Consider the following 19,121-nt stretch of genomic DNA (forward strand, 5'->3'; position numbering starts at 1 on the left):
ACAAAGACAACTTTCAGATACAGCCTCTAGGAGGCGGGTGAAACGAAAAGTAAGAGCAGCAGAAAGGCTGAGAAAGGAGGAAATGAGTTGGGACTTTTAAATTCATTACATTGTTTTTAATAAGCTAGATGAAATATTCCCCAATTACAAAATTAAGGACACTCCCAGCGAAAGCTATATTAATAGACATGTAACACTGAAAAATACCGCCTTCTGAAATGCAATTTTTCAAACTTCAAGAGCAAATTTTTATAAATGTATACTAAAAACTATAAAATTAAATTCAGTAAGAGCTCTTTAAATATTTCAATATGTCTCAAATTTTTAACTTTATTAAATTTCATTATAAATCAATGAATTGGAATAAATGCATCTATTTTTTAAAGGCTCTGAGAACTTATAATGGAAATAAACTTTGATGGCCACAGATAAGAGTCTTTTGCTACTTAAGAAGCTAAATTGCAAGCTAAATTACATTTTAATCTGCAGGAAGCTCTATTACACACCAAGCAAAGTATTAACATAAAATACAGATATAAAAGCAGTATTTTCCATTTTCAATTTACACACCTGACTACAAAAGTTCTCGTTTATTATGTAAAATAAAACTGGAAATTCTAATTAGTTTCAGAGGCAGAATCATCATTCCATGGAGCCCAAGTAGAAGAAAGATTTCCTACCGAAATTTCCCAAAGTGAACCACACTATGCAACTTGATTTTTCACTAGCACATTTGGGTATTCACCAATGTGGCAGCAATGAAGAAAAAGTAGACTTGGGCTCTTTCCATGGCACACTCATTTAGCTTTTTTCCCTCTCTCCTTGTCTCCTGTCTTCTTCCCTCCTCTCCCCATGACCTCCCCATGTCTCCTAAACTCATAGAGCATCAGTCTCCTAAAGAATCATAAGAGACACAGGTCTCATGTCTATTGAATATGAGAGGTCTCGGGAAATACCAGGAGGACGAGGACTAGTCCTCTTAACCCTCACCCACCCACACAAAGCTATGTGACCATCACTACAACTGAGGCTTCCTCCAAATGCTACAGAAATAGGGGTTTCAGTTTAAAACAAGATTTTTAAAAAACCGTTCCATTCCACTCTTCAAAGTAACATCATGAGGTTTATTTTCCTACCAAAATGGTATTTTTGAAATCAGAAATAGGACTGCATTAACTTTATAGGACTCAGAAGCTATCGTTTAGTCATCCTTAACATTAAAAAAAACAAACTAATATTTTATCAAAAAGGTAATAATAGTTAAGATTTTCTTTCTGGTTCATTAATTAGTTTTCCTGTGTTATTGTTGTATTCTATGAGGAACAATCTCAGTGAAAGATTTATTTCATTAGAGGAACGTTTTGTATCTTAAAAAACCCTATAAATATCAGTTTAATGACACAAAGTGAACTTAATACTAATCTTTAAATGTGACTAGACAAATGAAAGGAAAAGACTGCTAATTCCAGGGGGAAGGAAGCCAAGCCCATATATGTCTGCCCTCTTATTTTCCTTATCTTAATAAGCTAAAAGAAAAAAAACACAAACATGAATCTAGTTACCCCATAAAAATATTCTATGAGGACAGGGGTAATGATTCTATAAAGGTAATTTTTGAGCTAAGTAAAGTCTTTTTCTGGAAAGTTGTTTTAATTTTCATAGCATTTGGAAGCTCTAGGCTGTCATGTACATACTATTTCAGCATTTTTGAAGGTGATTCTATTTATGAGACTCCTCCTACCTGTCTCTGAAGTTCTGCCAGGTTGTAAGGTAAGGCCCCCTCAGCCAACGGGGCTATTCTCTCAATATCTGCCAAAGTCAAGCGTCTTCAGGCAAAAATATGGGAAAGAAAGAACTGTCAGACACCAACAAATTCCTCATACCAAGATTATCTTTCTTTACAAAAAAGGGGGAAAAAAAGAACTATGATTTAAAAGCAGTATTTCCCTATTCACACAAATCATTTTAGTAAGAAAAAAAATCATTAGACTCTGCTTGCCACAACAAAAAGCAAAAGATTCCAGAGAAATAATGTGGAGTACACAAATTTAATAAGACTCCAATGATAGATATTAAAAGTAAAAAACTAATTTTTGCCATAAGCAAAGTATAGATGTTGACAGTTCATACATACTAAATGTATTCCCTCAGCACACATATTTAATGCATAGGTGCAAAGTATCTTGAAAAGGATAAACACAAAACTGATAAATACTGGTTATCTTTAGAAAAGGCACAAGGGTAGACGGGAGACTTTTTTGCAGTATGCTCCATTAAACTCTTTAAATTTTGAACCACATGAACACACAAATGTTTCAAAAAAATTTACTTAAAAATAAGTACATTCCATGAACCAGCTAGAAGGTCACATCAGATCCAGTTCTGAGAATCATTTTTTGAAAGCATTTAATATTATGAAGGAGACTCAAACCTTTTGCTAAAAATGTGAATTCTACATGGATGAGGCACGGCCTGATATTTCATATCAATCACCAAAGATGGGCTGGTATATTTAGTATCATCTCCAGCTCAATTATGTAAAACAAAAGCAATATATTATCCATGTACACTCAACTTCTATTGGCCCTCAGTTCTAGGGTTAAAAACCATTTTTCTGATATTCCTACACTTAAATAACTACTAGAGACGACTGGAAAAAATATGATCACTTAATAGATCATAAGTTCCCTATCCCACAGGTCCTGCTGGGTGCCCATAGATAAGGGTTTTTCTTTTGTATTTGCATAAGATTTTGCAAATTAACTACCCTCTACGTGCTTTGGTTATTTTAGTTTATAAAACAGAGGCATAAAACATCTGAGCTTGTCTGTGACAGTAACTATGATGATAATGTCACAGGCATATTTCAAGAAAATGATACTCTCCAACACAAAATGGTATATACTGTTTAGTAAAATGACCATTCACAATGAACCAAAAAGATTACAAGATTCCTGAACATGTCCTCAGTTTATTTTATAAATTTAGGCAAATTTCCACAAATCTCTAAAATTCCTAACACCTCCACACAGTCCAGATTAAATTGATTTTTTCCAACCCTCTCTTACTTCTCACTTCCCTCCCCTTCTCTCTCATTTTTCTTCCTTCCCCCATTTCCCTCTCTCATGCCCCCCAACCCCTTAATCCCTTCTTTTACCTCTCTCTCCATCTCTTCCCTTCCTTTTTCTTCCTCTCTTCTCTCTCTTTTTCCCCCATCTTGTTCTTTCTCCATTTCCCTCCCTCCATCTCCCATCTGTCTTCCTCTGTCTCTCCCTCCTCCCCTGTTTCTCCTATCTGCCTGTCTCTCTTGGAATTTATATACTGAATAAATGATTGTTAAAATGAACTGAAAGCACACCACTGATTCACATGTTAAAAGAACTGTCTTATAATAAATATCATGAAGAATTATTGGAATAGTTACCCTGTAGCATTATATAAGTCTGAAAGCTGGTATAGGATATCAATTTCTAGTGGGGTGACTTGTCCATAGCGTATGGCACTCTGGGCAAATTCCTCTGAAAGAAAAAGAAAATATTTCAAAACCTTAAAAGATTCTAAATATACAACAAACTTCTACCTTAATCAATTATAATCTGAAAGCTAAAGGCATTTTAATACTATTTTAGAAATCTAAAACTGAATTTAAATACCTAAGTTCAACTATATAAGAATAACTACCAAATTCTGAGGGCTGGCAAAAGATAAAATGTTAAGATGATAAAACAGATAAAGATAAATTAACTTTAAAGATGAAACAATCTCTTTAGAATCCTCTCGCTTATCTTATTTATTCGCTTTGGTCTCCAGAGTCACAAGATAAAAGAACTGGCTATTCTCCAGTCACCTAAAACCTCCTACTACAATTCAACGAAAGGAGTGGGCTTGCCCATCCTTCTGTGGCAACTCCTTCCTAGTACAAACAAGCTGCTGCCACAGTGCCACTGACCTGTTTGACAGACTGGGCCAAGGTTCTTTTCAAAACTGTCAAAGCCATTTTTTCATTCCTGACCTCAGCATCCCATTAAATCCACCTGGATTTTGGAGACCATTATGGCCAAAGTGAAGCATATACACATGGTAACATGCTTTTTAAATCTGGCGTCAGAGTAGTAAACTTAGATCAACCTCATGCCCTAGATAAAGAAAAGTGAAAATGCTTAGATTCAAATCAATATATATTTTTTAAATCTTACCCTTTGTGACTTCAACATCTTTCCTCGTGCCAGCTAGAGTGCTATATATCTTACGAACAAGCTCCATGTTATTCAGTAAGGAGTTAAATGCATTGAAGTAGGAGAAGCTAACCTGGTGTGAGATGCTTCCTCCAGCTGCCTAAGAAATGACAACACAAAAAGTTAAAAAATCAAACAAAAACAAAAAACACGTTTACGGACACTGCACTTTTCTCAAAGAAGATCCAAAGGAGTCTTCATTATTAAAATGATTAACAACCAGTCAATAAATAGAAGGAAAGAATCGTATGAAACACTCAGTGCATTTCATGCCCTCAGGGAGGTCTATGTAATTTAGGTTTTAAGGAAGAAAGCAACATCTGGAAGTTGGACTTCATGGTTCATCTACCTATAAGGTCAGAAACAACGAATATAATTATCACAGATCAAAAACAATGGTTATTTAAACAGGATTTTCAAGACCCTCAACTATGGAACTCCTGATAGTTCTGGATAACCCAAACATCAATGTACAATATAAAGGATGTACAATATAAGGAGCATTTTTTTAAAGTTGCTTTTTTCCCCCCCCACACACACAAAAACCAGTGGTAACTTTGAATTTTAAGACCATTTTACTATATCAACTTTCCTAATCTTTTTTTTTAAGGCCATTGTTATAATTAAGATATTTAACAGCCTGTGCTAGGCTCTAAATCTGTATCATGAAAGATACAACTACCAAAACTCCAAAAAGGTAGAGAAAATCTAGGGAGGATTTATTTGCTATAAATTATGTCTTTAGAGGAACAGTGCAAAAGAGGCTATCTCATGCCTGGAGAGGGATGGCAGGCAATGTGGCCTTCATGACCTCCACAGGGTGAAGAGGTAATTTCTCCCTCTGCCCACCACTTGGACATAAACTCAAAAAAGAATATTTTTCATAGTTTGCAAAAGCCTAATTTCTAAGCCAGGAGTCAGAGGAACCCATATGATTAAAAGCATTCTCTATTAAAAAAGCAGAGAAATATTTATGGAAATACCAGTGTGACAACCTTAATCATAAAGGTCTATTAGGAATAGTGTAGGTAATGATGGGCAAATGTACCCACCCCCACCACCTCTCACACACATGCCTTAGGCCCAAATACACATGATATTTGTATTAGCCTGAATTTGGATACCAGTGTTCCAAAAGCAGGACTCAAATTATTTAATATATTCCTCCAGGGATTGAAATGGCATTTGGTAAATTGAGGCTATAATAGGTCTATCTAACCCAATTGGAAAGATTAAATGGGTCTTTTAATCACCCAAGGCACTGAGTGAGACCTTCTCTCTAGGATTTTCTTTCCTTCTTCCTTCCTTCCCTCCCTCTCTCCCTTTCTTTCTTTCCTTCCTTTCATTTTCTGGCTGGGGTATGAGGTGAGGGTAGGGGAGTGGGAGATGTGTGTCAAGGAGGTGAAATGTGTAGGAGAAAGTGACATGCTCCATGTTCAAATTCACTGAAGAAAAAGAACAGAAGTTGATCTTTCTACCCCAGTCTAAATCAGGGATAATGATCTTCAGCTGAAACAACAAAAGCACTCATTGGCTTCCCTCCATTTAAAACAAGCAGCAATCAAAAACTTACACATAAGTACAACACATGAACAAGAAAACTGGTGAGGAAAGTTTCACCACTCTTTGTGAGGAAGTGGATGACATCAGTTTGCTATTGGTCCAGATGATTACTTTACAGAGATTTGCAGTTTGACAGAACAAAAAACTCTCTGGTCCATGCAGACTGAATGCACAGGTGAAGGGGCAGAGAGAGAAGTGAGCCACAGAGGCTGATGCCCTCATATTTCCTCCATACCTTCTGCCACTGCCTTGGTTATTAAAAGAGTGTAGAGGTCAGTGATGATTCCTCTAGCAAACAGCACCCTGCAGGCAACAAAGGGAAAGAGCCATCCTTATAGCAAGGCTTTGGGAGCCTGGTGGGATGGAAAGAGGCCAAGGTGAAGGCAGTTGTGTCTGGGAGAGGTACTGCCCACTGGAAAAAGTAACTGCACACCCTTGTCTACAAACTCCCTTGTTTTCTTTAGCTGGACTCTGTAAATGGAAATAAACAATTTGGAAAAATACATGAGAGCAAGACGGCGGCTCTGAAAAAAGCTATGATGTGGGGAAAGACTATTCACCATCACTCCCACCTCCCTTATACACACACCTATTTACCTTCTACCAACCAAGCATAAAGTTAGAATAGTTGAGAGTCAGATGGGTCCAGGGAGGCAATCCAGGACCCAATGGTTCAAAACGTTTAAGGAAATAAAAAGTTGAAGTACTTGCTTTTTACTTACTGAAACTAAGTTCTCCTCCACAAAGGGAGTAAGCATGTGAGACCTAATGGTAACCATGATGTCACTGAAATCCAGACCAGAAATCAGGCCACTTTTGTTTTTGTCTTTCAGTGCAAAGGCTTGTCTTGCATGTTCCAACTGTAGCTCCTGGAGGGAAAAGTTAGAAATAGGGCATTAGATTGGTTAAAGCACATCCCAAGTGTAAGTTTTAGAAAGGAGGGACAGACCTCCTTCCCCTACATGCACTTACTACAGAAATGAACAATGTACGGCTCTGACTTTACAACAAAACTTTTAATTTCTTTTAAAAAGCACGTTTTCTGAGAAAATGCATTACATACTACTCCTCACGAAGAAGAATGAATCACAGCATGGCAACAAAGAAAAGGGAGGAGAAAAACACCACTTACTTGAAAAGTTTTCATCACTGAAGAGTATGTTTTCAGTGCTTTATTTCAACCTTTAGAATAAGTAGTAATTTATTCTCTCCTGTTTGGAGGCATTCTTGTCATCTAAAAGTACTTTCTGAATTATAAGTTTAGATTCATTTTCAGTTTTCAATTTTTAAATGTTGCAGTCAAAGTGTTTCTCGCTCTCACACTCTCTTTCTCTCAATGAATTAGACATCATTTTTCAAGCAATTTTTAAAAATGAACTTAGTGAGAAACTCTACTGACTAGCAAGTGCAATACTTAGTAATCATAACATGAATGTTATGAACAACAAACTGCACAACTAGTGTTCAGCTAGCACTCCGTCCAGCTTTGGGCACAGTCACTCATAAACTGTGAAACAATCCAGATCTCTGAACTTTTGTCAGCCAAACTTTGTAATAAGTGATATCAATAAAAACAACAAAATATGCCAATAATACCCTAAGTACTATACGAAAGACAAAATCAGAGTATTTCTGCCCTGAGGACCCACCACATAATCCAAATAAATCAGTTATCACAACAAAATAATAGTGCTATTGGATGCCATTTTCACACTATTTGCAACTCTGGAAATAATATTCATATCTAAATATATAAATATTATTCACAGATAAAATTAAATATTGCAATTTTCAGTACTATTTATGAAAGCTACAAATCAATGTTGCTTTACCTTTGTCTGACATTTAAAATAGTTTTTGGTGGAAGTCTTACCATTTTACTAATTTATTTAATTATATTTTCCTATGGACTTGTGATATATCTCAATGGTAATTCAAAGACATTCAAATTACCTCAGCAGGAGTTCGTCTTATAATAATTCATTAAGCTATACATTTGTTTTACATGGCTTTCTGTATTTGTATGATATTTAACAATAAAACAAGTTTTTAAAATATTTTTTCTTAGCAGGTTGATAGGCTAGAGACAAGTATATCAAACCTACTAAATCTTTCAACAGTCTTAACTTAAAAAAATTAAATGATAACATTGAGGAAAACATCTAAACATTTTAACATATATCATCAAACATCTAAATATTTGGATTTTCTTGAAAAGAGCAATAGAAGTGGAGAAACTAAAACCCTGGTTTTAGCTGGTAAATATGTATGAAAGATAAAGAGTACAAAACAAACAACCAGTATGATTTGACAAAGTTTTCTCACTTCCCTCCCCTTCTACTTTTTTAAATTTCAATTTTATTGAGGTATAATTGACAAGTAAAATTGTAGTGTACAACGTGATGATTCGATATATGTATACATTATGAAAGGATTCCTACCATCGAGTTAAGACATCCATCATCTCACATATTTATCTTTTTTTTTGATGAGGCCACTTAAGTTCTATTCTCTTAGCAAATTTCAATTATACAATACAGTATTATCAACCACAGTCACCATGGTATACGTTAGACCCTCAGACCTCATTCATCTTATAACTGAAAGTTTGTACCCTTTTTCCAGCCTCTTTCTATTTCTTCCACCTCCCAGGCCGTGGCAGCCACTATTCTACCGTTTCTATGTGTTCAACTTTTTTTTTTTTTTTTAGATTCTACACATAAGTGATGCCATGCAGTATTTGTCTTTTTCCGTCTGTCTTATTTCACTTCATCCATGTTATCGCAAATGGCAGGATTTCCTTCTTTTTTTTTAAGGTGAATAATATTCCATTGTGTATATATACACCACATTGTCTTTATCCACTCATCTGCTGATGGACACTTAGGTTGTTTCTATACTTTGACTATTGTGATAATGCTGCAATAAACATGGAAATACAGCTATCTCTTTGAAATACTGATTTCATTTCCTTTGGATATATACCCAGAAGTGGGATTGCTAGATCATATGGTGGTTCTATTTTTAATTTCTTGAGGAACCTCTAAACTGTTTTTCATAGTGGCTGTACCAGTTTACATTCCCACCAGCAGTGTACAAGGGTTCCCTGTTCTCCATATCCTTGCCAGCATTTGTTGTCTCTGCCCTTTTTGATAATAGACATCCTAAGAAGTATGAGGTGATATCATGGTTTTGACTTGCATTTCCCTGATGATTAGTGATGTTGAACAACTTTTCATGTACCTGATGGCCATGTGTATGTCTTCTTTGAAAAAACGTCTATTCAGGTCTCTTGCTCTTTCTTTTTTTTTTTTTTTTTTTGGTGAGGAAGATTGACCCTGAGCTAACATCTGTGCCAATCTTCCTCTATTCTTTCTATGTGGGATGCCGCCACAGCATGGCTTGACGAGCAGAGTGTAGGTCTGCGCCTGGGATCCAAACCCGCGAACCTCGGGCCACCAAAGCACAGTACGCAAACCCAACCACTATGCCACCAGGCGGTCTCTTGCCCATTTTTTAATTGGGTTATTTGGGGTTTCTTGCTACTGAGTTGCGTGAGCTCCTTGTATTTTTTGGATATTAACCCCTTATCAGATACAAGGTTTGCAAATATTTTCTCCCACTCCATAGACTGCCTCTTCACTTTGCTGATGGTTTCTTTTGCTGTGCAGTTTTTCAGTTTGATGTAGTCCCACTTGTTTATTTTTGCTTTCGTTGTCTTTGCTTTGGCTGTCAAATTTAAAAAATCATTGACAAGACTGATGACAAGGAGCTTACCCCCACTACGTTTTCTTCTAGGAGTTTAAAGTTTCAGGTCTTACATCCAAATTTTTAATCTATTCTGAGTTAATTTTTGTCTATGGTATAAGATATGAGTCCAGTTTCATTCTTTTGCACATGGCTGTCCAGTTTTCCCAACACCATTTATTGAGGAGACTACCTTTTCTCCACTGTACATTCTTGGCTCTTTCACCGAAAATTAATTGAGCATATATGCATGGGTTTATTTCTGGGCTGTCTATTCTGTTCCATTGATCTATACGTCTGTTTTTATGACAATATCATAGTGTTTTGAATACTATAGCTTTGTAATATAGTTTGAGTTCAGGAACTGTGATGCCTGTTCTTTCTCAAGATGCTTTGGCTATTTGAGGTCTTTTGTGATTCTATACAAATTTTAGGATTGTTTTTTCTACTTCTGTGAAAAATGTCATTGGAATTTTGATGGGGATTGCATTCAATCTATAGATTGCTTTGGGTAGTATGAACATTTTAACAATATTCTTTCAACCCATGAACACAGAGTATCTTTCCATTTATTTGTTTCTTCTCAATTTCTTTAATCAATGTCTTATAGTTTACAATGTACCAATCTTTACTTCCTTGGTTAAATTTATTCCTAAATATTTTATTCTTTTTGATATTATTGTAAATGGGATTGTTTTAATTTATCTTTCCAATAGGTCACTGTTAGTGTATAGAACTGCAACTGATTTTTGTATATCGATTTTGTACCCTGCAACTTTCCTGAAGTTGTTTATTAGTTCTAACAGTTTTTGTTGTTGTTGTTGTTGTGGAGTCTTTAGGGTTTTCTATATATAATATTATGCCATCTGCAAACAGGGACAATTTTACATGTTCATTTCCCATTTGGATACCTTTTATTTCTTTTTCTCGCCTAATTGCTCTGGCTAGAGCTTCCAATGTTGTGTTGAATAAAAGTGGTGAGAGTGGGCATCCTTGTTTTGTTCTGGATCTTACAGGAAAAGCTTTCAGTTTTTCACTATCAAGTATGATGTTAGCCATGGGCTTGTCATATATGGCCTTTATTATGTTGCGGTACAGTCCATCTATACCTAGTTTGTTAAGAGGTTTTATCATGAAAGGATGTTGAATTTTGTCAAATGCTTTTTCTGCACCTCCATCTATTGAGAAGATCATATGATTTTTATCCTTCATTTTGTTAATGTGGCTTATCACATTTAATGATTTGCATATGTTGAACCATCCTTGCATCCCAACAATAAATCCCACTTGATCATGGTGTATGATCCTCTTAATGTACTACTAAATTCAGTTTTTTGTTGATGATACTTGCATCTACCTTCATCAGGGATACTGGCTTGTAATTTTCTTTTCTTGTAGTGTCCCTGTCTGGCTTTGGTCTCAGGGTAATACTGGTCTTGTAAAATGAATTTTGAAGAAGTATACCCTCCTTTTCTGTTTTTTGGAAGAGTTTGAGAACAATTAGTATTAATTCTTCTTTAAATGTTTGGTAGTATTCACCAGTGAAGCCATCTGGTCCTAGACTTTTGTTTGTTGGTAGGTTTTCGATTACTGATTCAATCTAGTAATTGGTCTGTTCAGATTTTCTATTTCTTCATGATTCAGTCTTGGTAAGCTGTATGTTTCCAGGAATTTATCCATTTCTTCTGGTTATCTCATTTGTTGGTGTATAACTGTTCATAGTAGCTTCTTATGATCCTTAGTATTTCTATGTTATCAGTTGTAATGTCTCTTTCATTTCGATTTGAGTCTTCTTTTTTTCTTAGTTGGTCTAGCTAAAGGTTTGTCAATTTTGTCATTTCAAAAAAACAGCTCTTAGTTTCATTGATCTTTTCTATTGTCTTTCTAGTTTCCATTTCATTTATTTCTGCTTTGGTGTTTGTTATTTCCTTCTTTCCACTGACTTTGGGCTTCGTTTATTCTTCTTTTTCTAGGACCATGAGGTGTAAAGATAGGTTGTTTATTTGAGATCTTGTTGTTGTTGTTAATGTAGGTGTTTATCACTATAAACTTCCCTCTTTTGGAGGGGGCTGGCCCTGTGGCATAGTCGTTAAGCTCACACACTCTGCTTCAGCAGCCCAGGGTTCGCAGGTTTGGATCCTGTGTGCGGACATATGCACCACTTATCAAGCCATGCTGTGGCAGCATCCCACATGTAAAATAGAGGAAGATGGGCACAGATGTTAGCTCAGGGCCAATCTTCCTCAGCAAAAAAAGAAAAGGATTGGTAATTTGCTGCATCTCATAAGTTTTAGTATGTTGTGTTTCCATTTTCATTTGTCTCGTGATATTTTTTGGTTTTCCTTTTAGATTTCTTCTATGACCCATTGATTGTTCAGGAGCATGTTGCTTAATCTCCACATATTTGTGAATTTTCTCCTCTTCTACTGCAGTCATTCTCCCTAACTCACTCCATCCTCCTATCACCTCAGCTCTAACCCTATCATCCTTCAAATAAAGCAGGAATTTTTGGCCTTTATTTCAGCCTTAAAATATGGTTGAAAGTGTTCTCTATGGAAAGGATATTCCTGAGCAGCATCAGAAGCAGACACAGGTCCACTCCCTCTCTTATATATGTTTTCCCTTCCTCATTCCTCCTTTTTTTCTCCTTCTTTATATCTTTCTTATGTCTTTGTTTTCTCCATGCATATGTTTTAGCCTCTCAGAAATATCCAGTGGCAACCATGGGCATGATTAAGCCTTATTAATGACATTCAGTATGAAAAAAAATGTGAACCTTTATCTTAAAGACAAAGCAGAATCCTCAATGCAAGAGTAATGTTAGAAGAATATATTTTCTATTAGGTCAAGAGTCAAAAGACTCTTACGTACCTTTTAAAGATATATATTTGAATTATCACAGATGAAACTATAGGGTATAAGAGATTGGCTTCCAAATGATCCAGTAAGGAACGGAGTGGAATATACAGATAAAACAAGATTGGCCAACAGTTAATAATTGTCAAAGCTGGTTAATGGGCACATGGAGGTTCATTATACTATTCTATTTTCAAATATATTTGAAGTCTTTCAAGATAAAAAGCTTGAAAAATTAAAATTAAGGACTTCAAAATGAGAAGCAAAACAAAGAAAAAAAGAAGCTCCATATTTAAAGCTCTCAATTCACATAGTATAATTAAAACATCAGAATAGAATAGATATTATAAAATATCTTCAATAATGCAAGGGAAGCAACAATGAGAGTGAGCCATCTTTAAAGAAATCTTAAAAAAACACTAATGGGAAGGACATTTCCTTTTTTAAAAAATCATCTCTCAAATGTATAATATTTTCAACTTTTTAAGTTTGAGCATTTTACAAGGTCAGTCAGGTAGCACTAACAGTGAGAGTGTTAGAACAAGCACTGGGTTCTACAAATACACACATCTAAAGGATATAGTTTTCAAACTGTGATCACACTAATGAAGAAAAACAATATTCTGGGCTTATAAAAGATAAAATAAATAAAGATACTCTAAAGAAAGACTTTGTCGATAAAGATACTCTAATAAATAAAAGATAAAATAAATCTGCTTCTGGATTGAAAGGGTGGGTAGGGGAACTGAGGGAAAGGGCAAAGAAAGGAAGTTATGCTGAAGTGAAAGATCTTATGTACTTGGAAATACATTTCACCTAAATATGAGATGAAAACAGCAGAGCTTCAGAAATAGCATGGCTTTGGATGAGACTGAACTAGTACATTTAACTCTGTCTTCCAAAACCCCATTCTTTATTAAAATCACAGTAAACTCAAGGACAAAGAGAACAGAAAAGGAGAAGAGAGCAACTACATTTTTAAGGTTAGAGAGCAGGAGGGCAAGTGACAACTGACTTAGCAGACCCAAGAAAACTAGAAGTGGAGAAAGCCTAAAAGCAATCCAATGTACATGACAGAACCCCTCAAAGACTCAGGAATTGGCTACACTAGTACCCCTGGAAGTGACAGTAGAGGTGGAAATGAAAACAGGAGGCTTAGATAGAAATCTGTTTTTAAAAAGCAGGTAGTTACCTGTCCTACTCCACCATAACCAGGCCTCTGCCCTTTCCCAACCCTGGCAGAAGACTAGAGGTTCACTGTCTGGAGAGTCTAACAGAGGATCTCTGGACTAGGGGAGACCAGGCACAGTTGAAAAGAGGTAATTAAATGAAAGTCCATCTCCATACTGAACGTTGAGACCTCCAACCTTCCTGTCTTACTCAGCAACCAGAATGTCAAAAGACAGATCTAATACTCCAGTGGGAGGCCAGATAATTATTCTCTGATTCTCCAATCCAAAAGAAAAGACCTGACCATACAGACATTAGAGGGTCCCCAATAAAACAGCCCAGCCAGAGAACTTTACAGTAAGGTCCAGAGTTAATAAGTCCTACCATGATCCCAAAGCTCCCAATAAGCCTCAATCTTAAATATGAACAGAGGACCAAGGACCATCAGACATACCAGAAAAGCATGAAAACAGAGATCCAAAGAAAGAGAAACTTGGAAGAAATAGGCACTTTTCAGGGAGAAGAAAATTAACAAAAACAAACAAACACAAAACTCTGTCTTGAACATCTTTGGAGAAGTAAGAGAATATAGTACATCCAAGAAAGAAGAACAGTATGCTATTTTTAAAAAAGAAATATTCAGAAACCAAAAAGAGGGCCGGCCCTGTGGCTTAGTGGTTAAGTGCGTGCGCTCTGCTGCTGGCGGCCTGGGTTCAGATCCCGGGCGCGCACCGACGCACCGCTTCTCCGGCCATGCTGAGGCCATGTCCCACATACAGCAACTAGAAGGATGTGCAACTATGACATACAACTATCTACTGGGGCTTTGGGGGAAATAAATAAATAAATAAAATTTAAAAAAAAAAAAAAAAAAAGAAACCAAAAAGAGCTCCTGAAAATTAGAACTACAACAAAAATTAAAAACTTAATAGAAGGTTCAGAAGGGAAACAGGAGAGAAAAGAAAACTAAAGGATCATATATTTAATATACTTACTAGTTCTAGGAAGGAAGAAAATAGAAGTAAATAAGAAAAGTAATAAGAATATTTTCAAGAATTAGGGCACATAAGTTTTCAAATTAGAAGAGTCCACTGACTGTCCAGCATAATGAATAAAAATAAACATATATCAAGGAATAACATTGTGAAATTTCAAAACATTAAAGAAAAGAAAAAAGTCTTAAAACCCTCCAGAGTGGAAAAAAAAGTTTCAAAACAAAATCAAGAATGAGAATGGCACTGGACTTCTCAGGGGCAATACTGGAAGCTAGAAAACAAAAGAGAAATGTTTTCAAAATTAGGAGGAAAATAAATTCCTACTAGAATTCTATACCCAGCCAAACTAAGTGTAATGATAGAGGTTTTCAGATATGAAAAGTCTCACAAAAAATTATCTTACTTTCCTCAGGAAGCCCCTGTAGGAAGTATTCCACCAAAAACAGAAAGTAAACCATAATAAAGGAGATTCAACATAACAGAAAGGCAAATGGATTCCCCAGGATGAACGTGAAGGGAGATCAGACTGACAGCCATGCAACCAGTATGAAATCCAGCCTCCAACCATGAAGCAGGTCAGAAAGTTTCAGGAAAATGGTGCAGGGGATATGGAAAACAGTCTGGTAGTCCCTCAAAAAGTTAAACATAAAATTACCATATGACCTAGCAATTCCACTCCTAGGGATATACTCAAAAGATCTGAAAACAGGTATTCAAACAAATACTTGTACACCAATGTTCATAGCAGCACTATTTACAGTAGCCAAAAGATGAGAACAACTCAAGTGTCCATCAACTAACAAATGCATAGACAAAATATGGTATATCCATACAATGGAATATTATTCAGCCATCAAAAGGAATGAAGTACTAATACACGCTACAACACGGATAATCCTTGAAAACATTATGCTAAATGCAAAAAAGCCAGACAAAAAAGTCATATTGTATAATTCCATTTATATGAAATATCCAGAATAGGTAAATCTATAAAGATAGAAAGTAGATTGGTGGTTGCCAGGGGCTGGGGAAAGGCAGACATGAGGAGTGACTGCTTGATGGGTACAGGGTTATCTTTGAGAGAGATGAAAAAGTTTTGGAATTAGATAGAGGTGGTGGTTACACAACACTGTGAATAGTAAATGCCACTAAATTGTGCACTTTTACATGGTTGATTTTATGTTAAGTGCATTTTACCTCAATTTTTACAAAAAAGAAAGCTCCTGGAGAGCTCCAAGAAGATGAAATTGATAGAATACCTAATGTGTTTTAAATATATTAAAATGAGATTTTAATAACTGAGGCAAAGTTTGAGAATGAATTAGCATTAATACATAGAAAACTAAACAAATAAGAAAAACTAGAAACTCTAAGTAATCATTTTAGTCATGCATAGTGTTTAAAAAATTATAGTAATTCAAATATGATTATTGACCTAAGCAGAATCATGACATAATTCTATGGGAGGTGGGGACAGAAAATGTCCAAGTCTGCAGTAGAGAGGGAGAGGTGAAAGAACTAGCTCCTAATCTTCCACAGTTAGAATTCAATCAATAATATCTAAAAGTGAAAAGTTAAAAAGTAGAAGTGCGGGCTGGCCCCGTGGCTTAGCGGTTAAGTGCGCACGCTCCGCTGCTGGCGGCCCGGGTTCGGATCCCGGGCGCGCACCGATGCACGGCTTCTCCGGCCATGCTGAGGCCGTGTCCCACATACGGCAACTAGAAAGATGTGCAACTATGACACACAACTATCTACTGGGGCTTTGGGGGAAAAAAAAGAGGAAGATTGGCAATAGATGTTAGCGCAGAGCCGGTCTTCCTCAGCAAAAAGAGGAGGATTAGCATGGATGTTAGCTCAGGGCCGATCTTCCTCACAAAAAAAAAAATGAAATAAAATAAAAAATAAAAAGTAGAAGTGCCAGCACAAGTTTATTATTTAAAGCTATGGAAGTAAACACCAAAAGAAAGAGTTTAAGGAAGTTCCCCTGAGAATGGGAAATGAGAAATGGGGGTGAAATGCTACAGGGGATTGCTATTTTTTTGTAATAAACTTAATAAAAGTAAAAGGGAAGGAAGTCGAGGAGGAATGGTATATATTTACACCAATTATGAAAACCAGCGAGCCCTGGTGGTCTGGTGGTTAAGATTCGGTACTCTCACCACTGCAGGACGGGTTCGTTTCCCACTCAGGGAACCATACTACCCATCTGTCAGTTGTCATACTGTGGTGGCTACATACTGTTGTGTTGCTGAGACCTATGCCACCAGTATTTCAAATACCAGCAGGGTCACCCATGGTGGACAAAGTTCAGCAGAGCTTCCAGACTAAGATAGTGTAGGAAAAAGGACCTGGCCACCTACTTTGGAAAAAACTGGCTATGAGAACCTTATGGATAGCAGCAGAGCATTGTCTGACCTAGTACCAGAAAGCGAGAGGATGGCGAAAAGACTGGGCAGGGTTCAGTTCTGCTGTACAAGGAGTCAGAGGGTCACCAGGAGTCAGAATTGACTTTGACAGCACTAACAACAACAAAAATGAAAACTAAGCTCACCTGGAGAAACTGTGTGAACTCTGTGTAGTTAAGATGCTTCTTCCGATTATGCCCAAAATGCAGTCGGATAAATTCACAGTCCCAGTTAAAAGGGATATGATGATGAATAATAGTCTGTCCAAAAATTTCTTTGACATTTTCTTAAAAGGGAAAACAAAACAAAAAAAATTATATCTGGAATAAGTAGTTTAGTCCACTGCAATGTTCCTACAGAAAGAAATTAAGAGAAATTTTAAAAGTCAATATTATCTGCTTCTGTTAAGATTAGCTGCAAATTTTTTTGTGCCCAGAAACCCATGCACAGGAACACAATTGATACAAAATATAATTTTACACTTAAGATTGTGTACCATTACACATAAGGCCATGAGATTCTTAATTTCTCTTGATTTAGTTTTAATTAGGAAGTGATTTATATCTTGCACTATAAATGGCTGCTACTTTGCATTCCAGTATAAAATCAATAGTGTTTTCCCGGTTCCTCAAGGAGTCGAATTAAGCCCTTTATCAGAAGCATGAATACCTAAATTACAGTATAATGCAATATTTGTCATACCAAGTATGGTTTGATTGAGGCTTGATTATTACATTCACACTAGCCTGAATATGTCTATTGAAGATAGGTATAAGACATACTACCAAAAGCATATCATTAGCTCAGCAGCAAGCACCTTATTAAAAGCTTCTGATATTGTCAAAAATACGGTCTTGACACAAAGCTTCAAAATCCCCATAAAAACCATGATTATTAGTCTCAACTATTAAAATATTTTAAGATAAGTGAAATTAGTGATTCACTTTTAAATAAAGAAGGACTAAACACGGTGTACTAACTTTTAGATAGGAACCAGTCACACTGTGTAATATACAACCAAAACCCTCTGACAGCTGGTCTTCATGCACTAACAATGTCATTCATTTTCTTCCACAGTTCTACGCTTACAATAAAAGTCAATTCACAAATGACTGGTACTTTAACAAGCATAGACTGGATAGACTAATTTAGAAGCTCATGCCAAAAAAAAAAAAAAAAATTTAACAAAGTTAAGAAAGCAGGAAGCCTGTTTTACCGATGTCTTAAGAACAAAATTATTTTCAAATTTAAGCCAATTATATTAGTGAAAGGGTTTTACCATTGATAGCTATCAATTATACTAGGGAATTAGTAAACAGAAGTTTAATGTTTTATAATCTCCAACTATGCTACTTTCTCTAATTTCTGCAAATTCTGTGAATTAGATACAGATCTCATATTGTAAATGGTTTAATGGATTCCCTTTAGTTTTATATACCTTTTTTTCTTGATAAAAGCATTGCTATGGGGGAGGATGCATGTGAGTGTGTATACGTGTGTCTGTGTGTGTGTGTAAGAATCCTAATCTAGAAATCCTACAGTCTGGACTCAGTATAACAGCTCTGAACAGGTCACAGCAATCAGTAAGTTGGAAGAAGGCTTTGGATGTCACTGGGGAGATGGGATTCTCATCTTTTCTTTTAAATGGAATGTAGCATTTATTTCTTGCTTAAGTAGCAACAGTATTTCAGAATTTTCAAACCATGTCAAATTATTTTCACCTCCCATAAACACAAATTAAATATATATGGGTTTTTGTTTCTAAAAGCAAAGAATTAACTCAATATCAATTCATGAGATGCTAGCTTCTAACCAACACAAAAGAGTGCCCTTAAATCTATATGAAACTTCAACAAGTTGTAAAATATGTTAAAGTTTACAAGAAAATTAAAATTATAAGGGTTGCAAAACATATTTAGAGCTAAAATATTATGGCAGATCAGCAAAGATTTTTTAAGATCCTCCTAATTAATTAGCTGCTTCTATTTCCAAGTTAATTAATTTGATTTCTTATTTTTAAGGTCTAACAAATAAAGTGTTAAACTAAGGAAATATGAAGAAATTAATGGAAAGTAGAATAGGATAAATTACTATATATATTTAATTTAAGTAATATTAATTATTAAAAGGAATAAGTTATTTTATGATAA

General features: G+C 35.7%; 1 protein-coding gene across 3 annotated transcripts in view; it reads right to left on the reverse strand.

Annotated features, from left to right (window-relative positions):
• Nucleotides 1-19,121, reverse strand: part of SLC25A12 (solute carrier family 25 member 12) — an 86,534-nt gene that overhangs the window by 32,599 nt on the left and 34,814 nt on the right. For all 3 annotated transcript variants that reach the window (XM_058549245.1, XM_058549247.1, XM_058549246.1), the window contains 5 exons: nucleotides 17,118-17,257; nucleotides 6,521-6,667; nucleotides 4,197-4,335; nucleotides 3,425-3,518; nucleotides 1,742-1,826 (listed from right to left, as the gene is read on the reverse strand). In XM_058549245.1, coding sequence (XP_058405228.1) covers nucleotides 1,742-1,826; nucleotides 3,425-3,518; nucleotides 4,197-4,335; nucleotides 6,521-6,667; nucleotides 17,118-17,257 — 605 coding nt within the window. The remainder of the gene's footprint in view (nucleotides 1-1,741; nucleotides 1,827-3,424; nucleotides 3,519-4,196; nucleotides 4,336-6,520; nucleotides 6,668-17,117; nucleotides 17,258-19,121) is intronic.

The sequence above is a fragment of the Diceros bicornis genome, chromosome 10 (genome assembly GCF_020826845.1).
Source record: "Diceros bicornis minor isolate mBicDic1 chromosome 10, mDicBic1.mat.cur, whole genome shotgun sequence".
Classification (NCBI taxonomy): domain Eukaryota; kingdom Metazoa; phylum Chordata; class Mammalia; order Perissodactyla; family Rhinocerotidae; genus Diceros; species Diceros bicornis.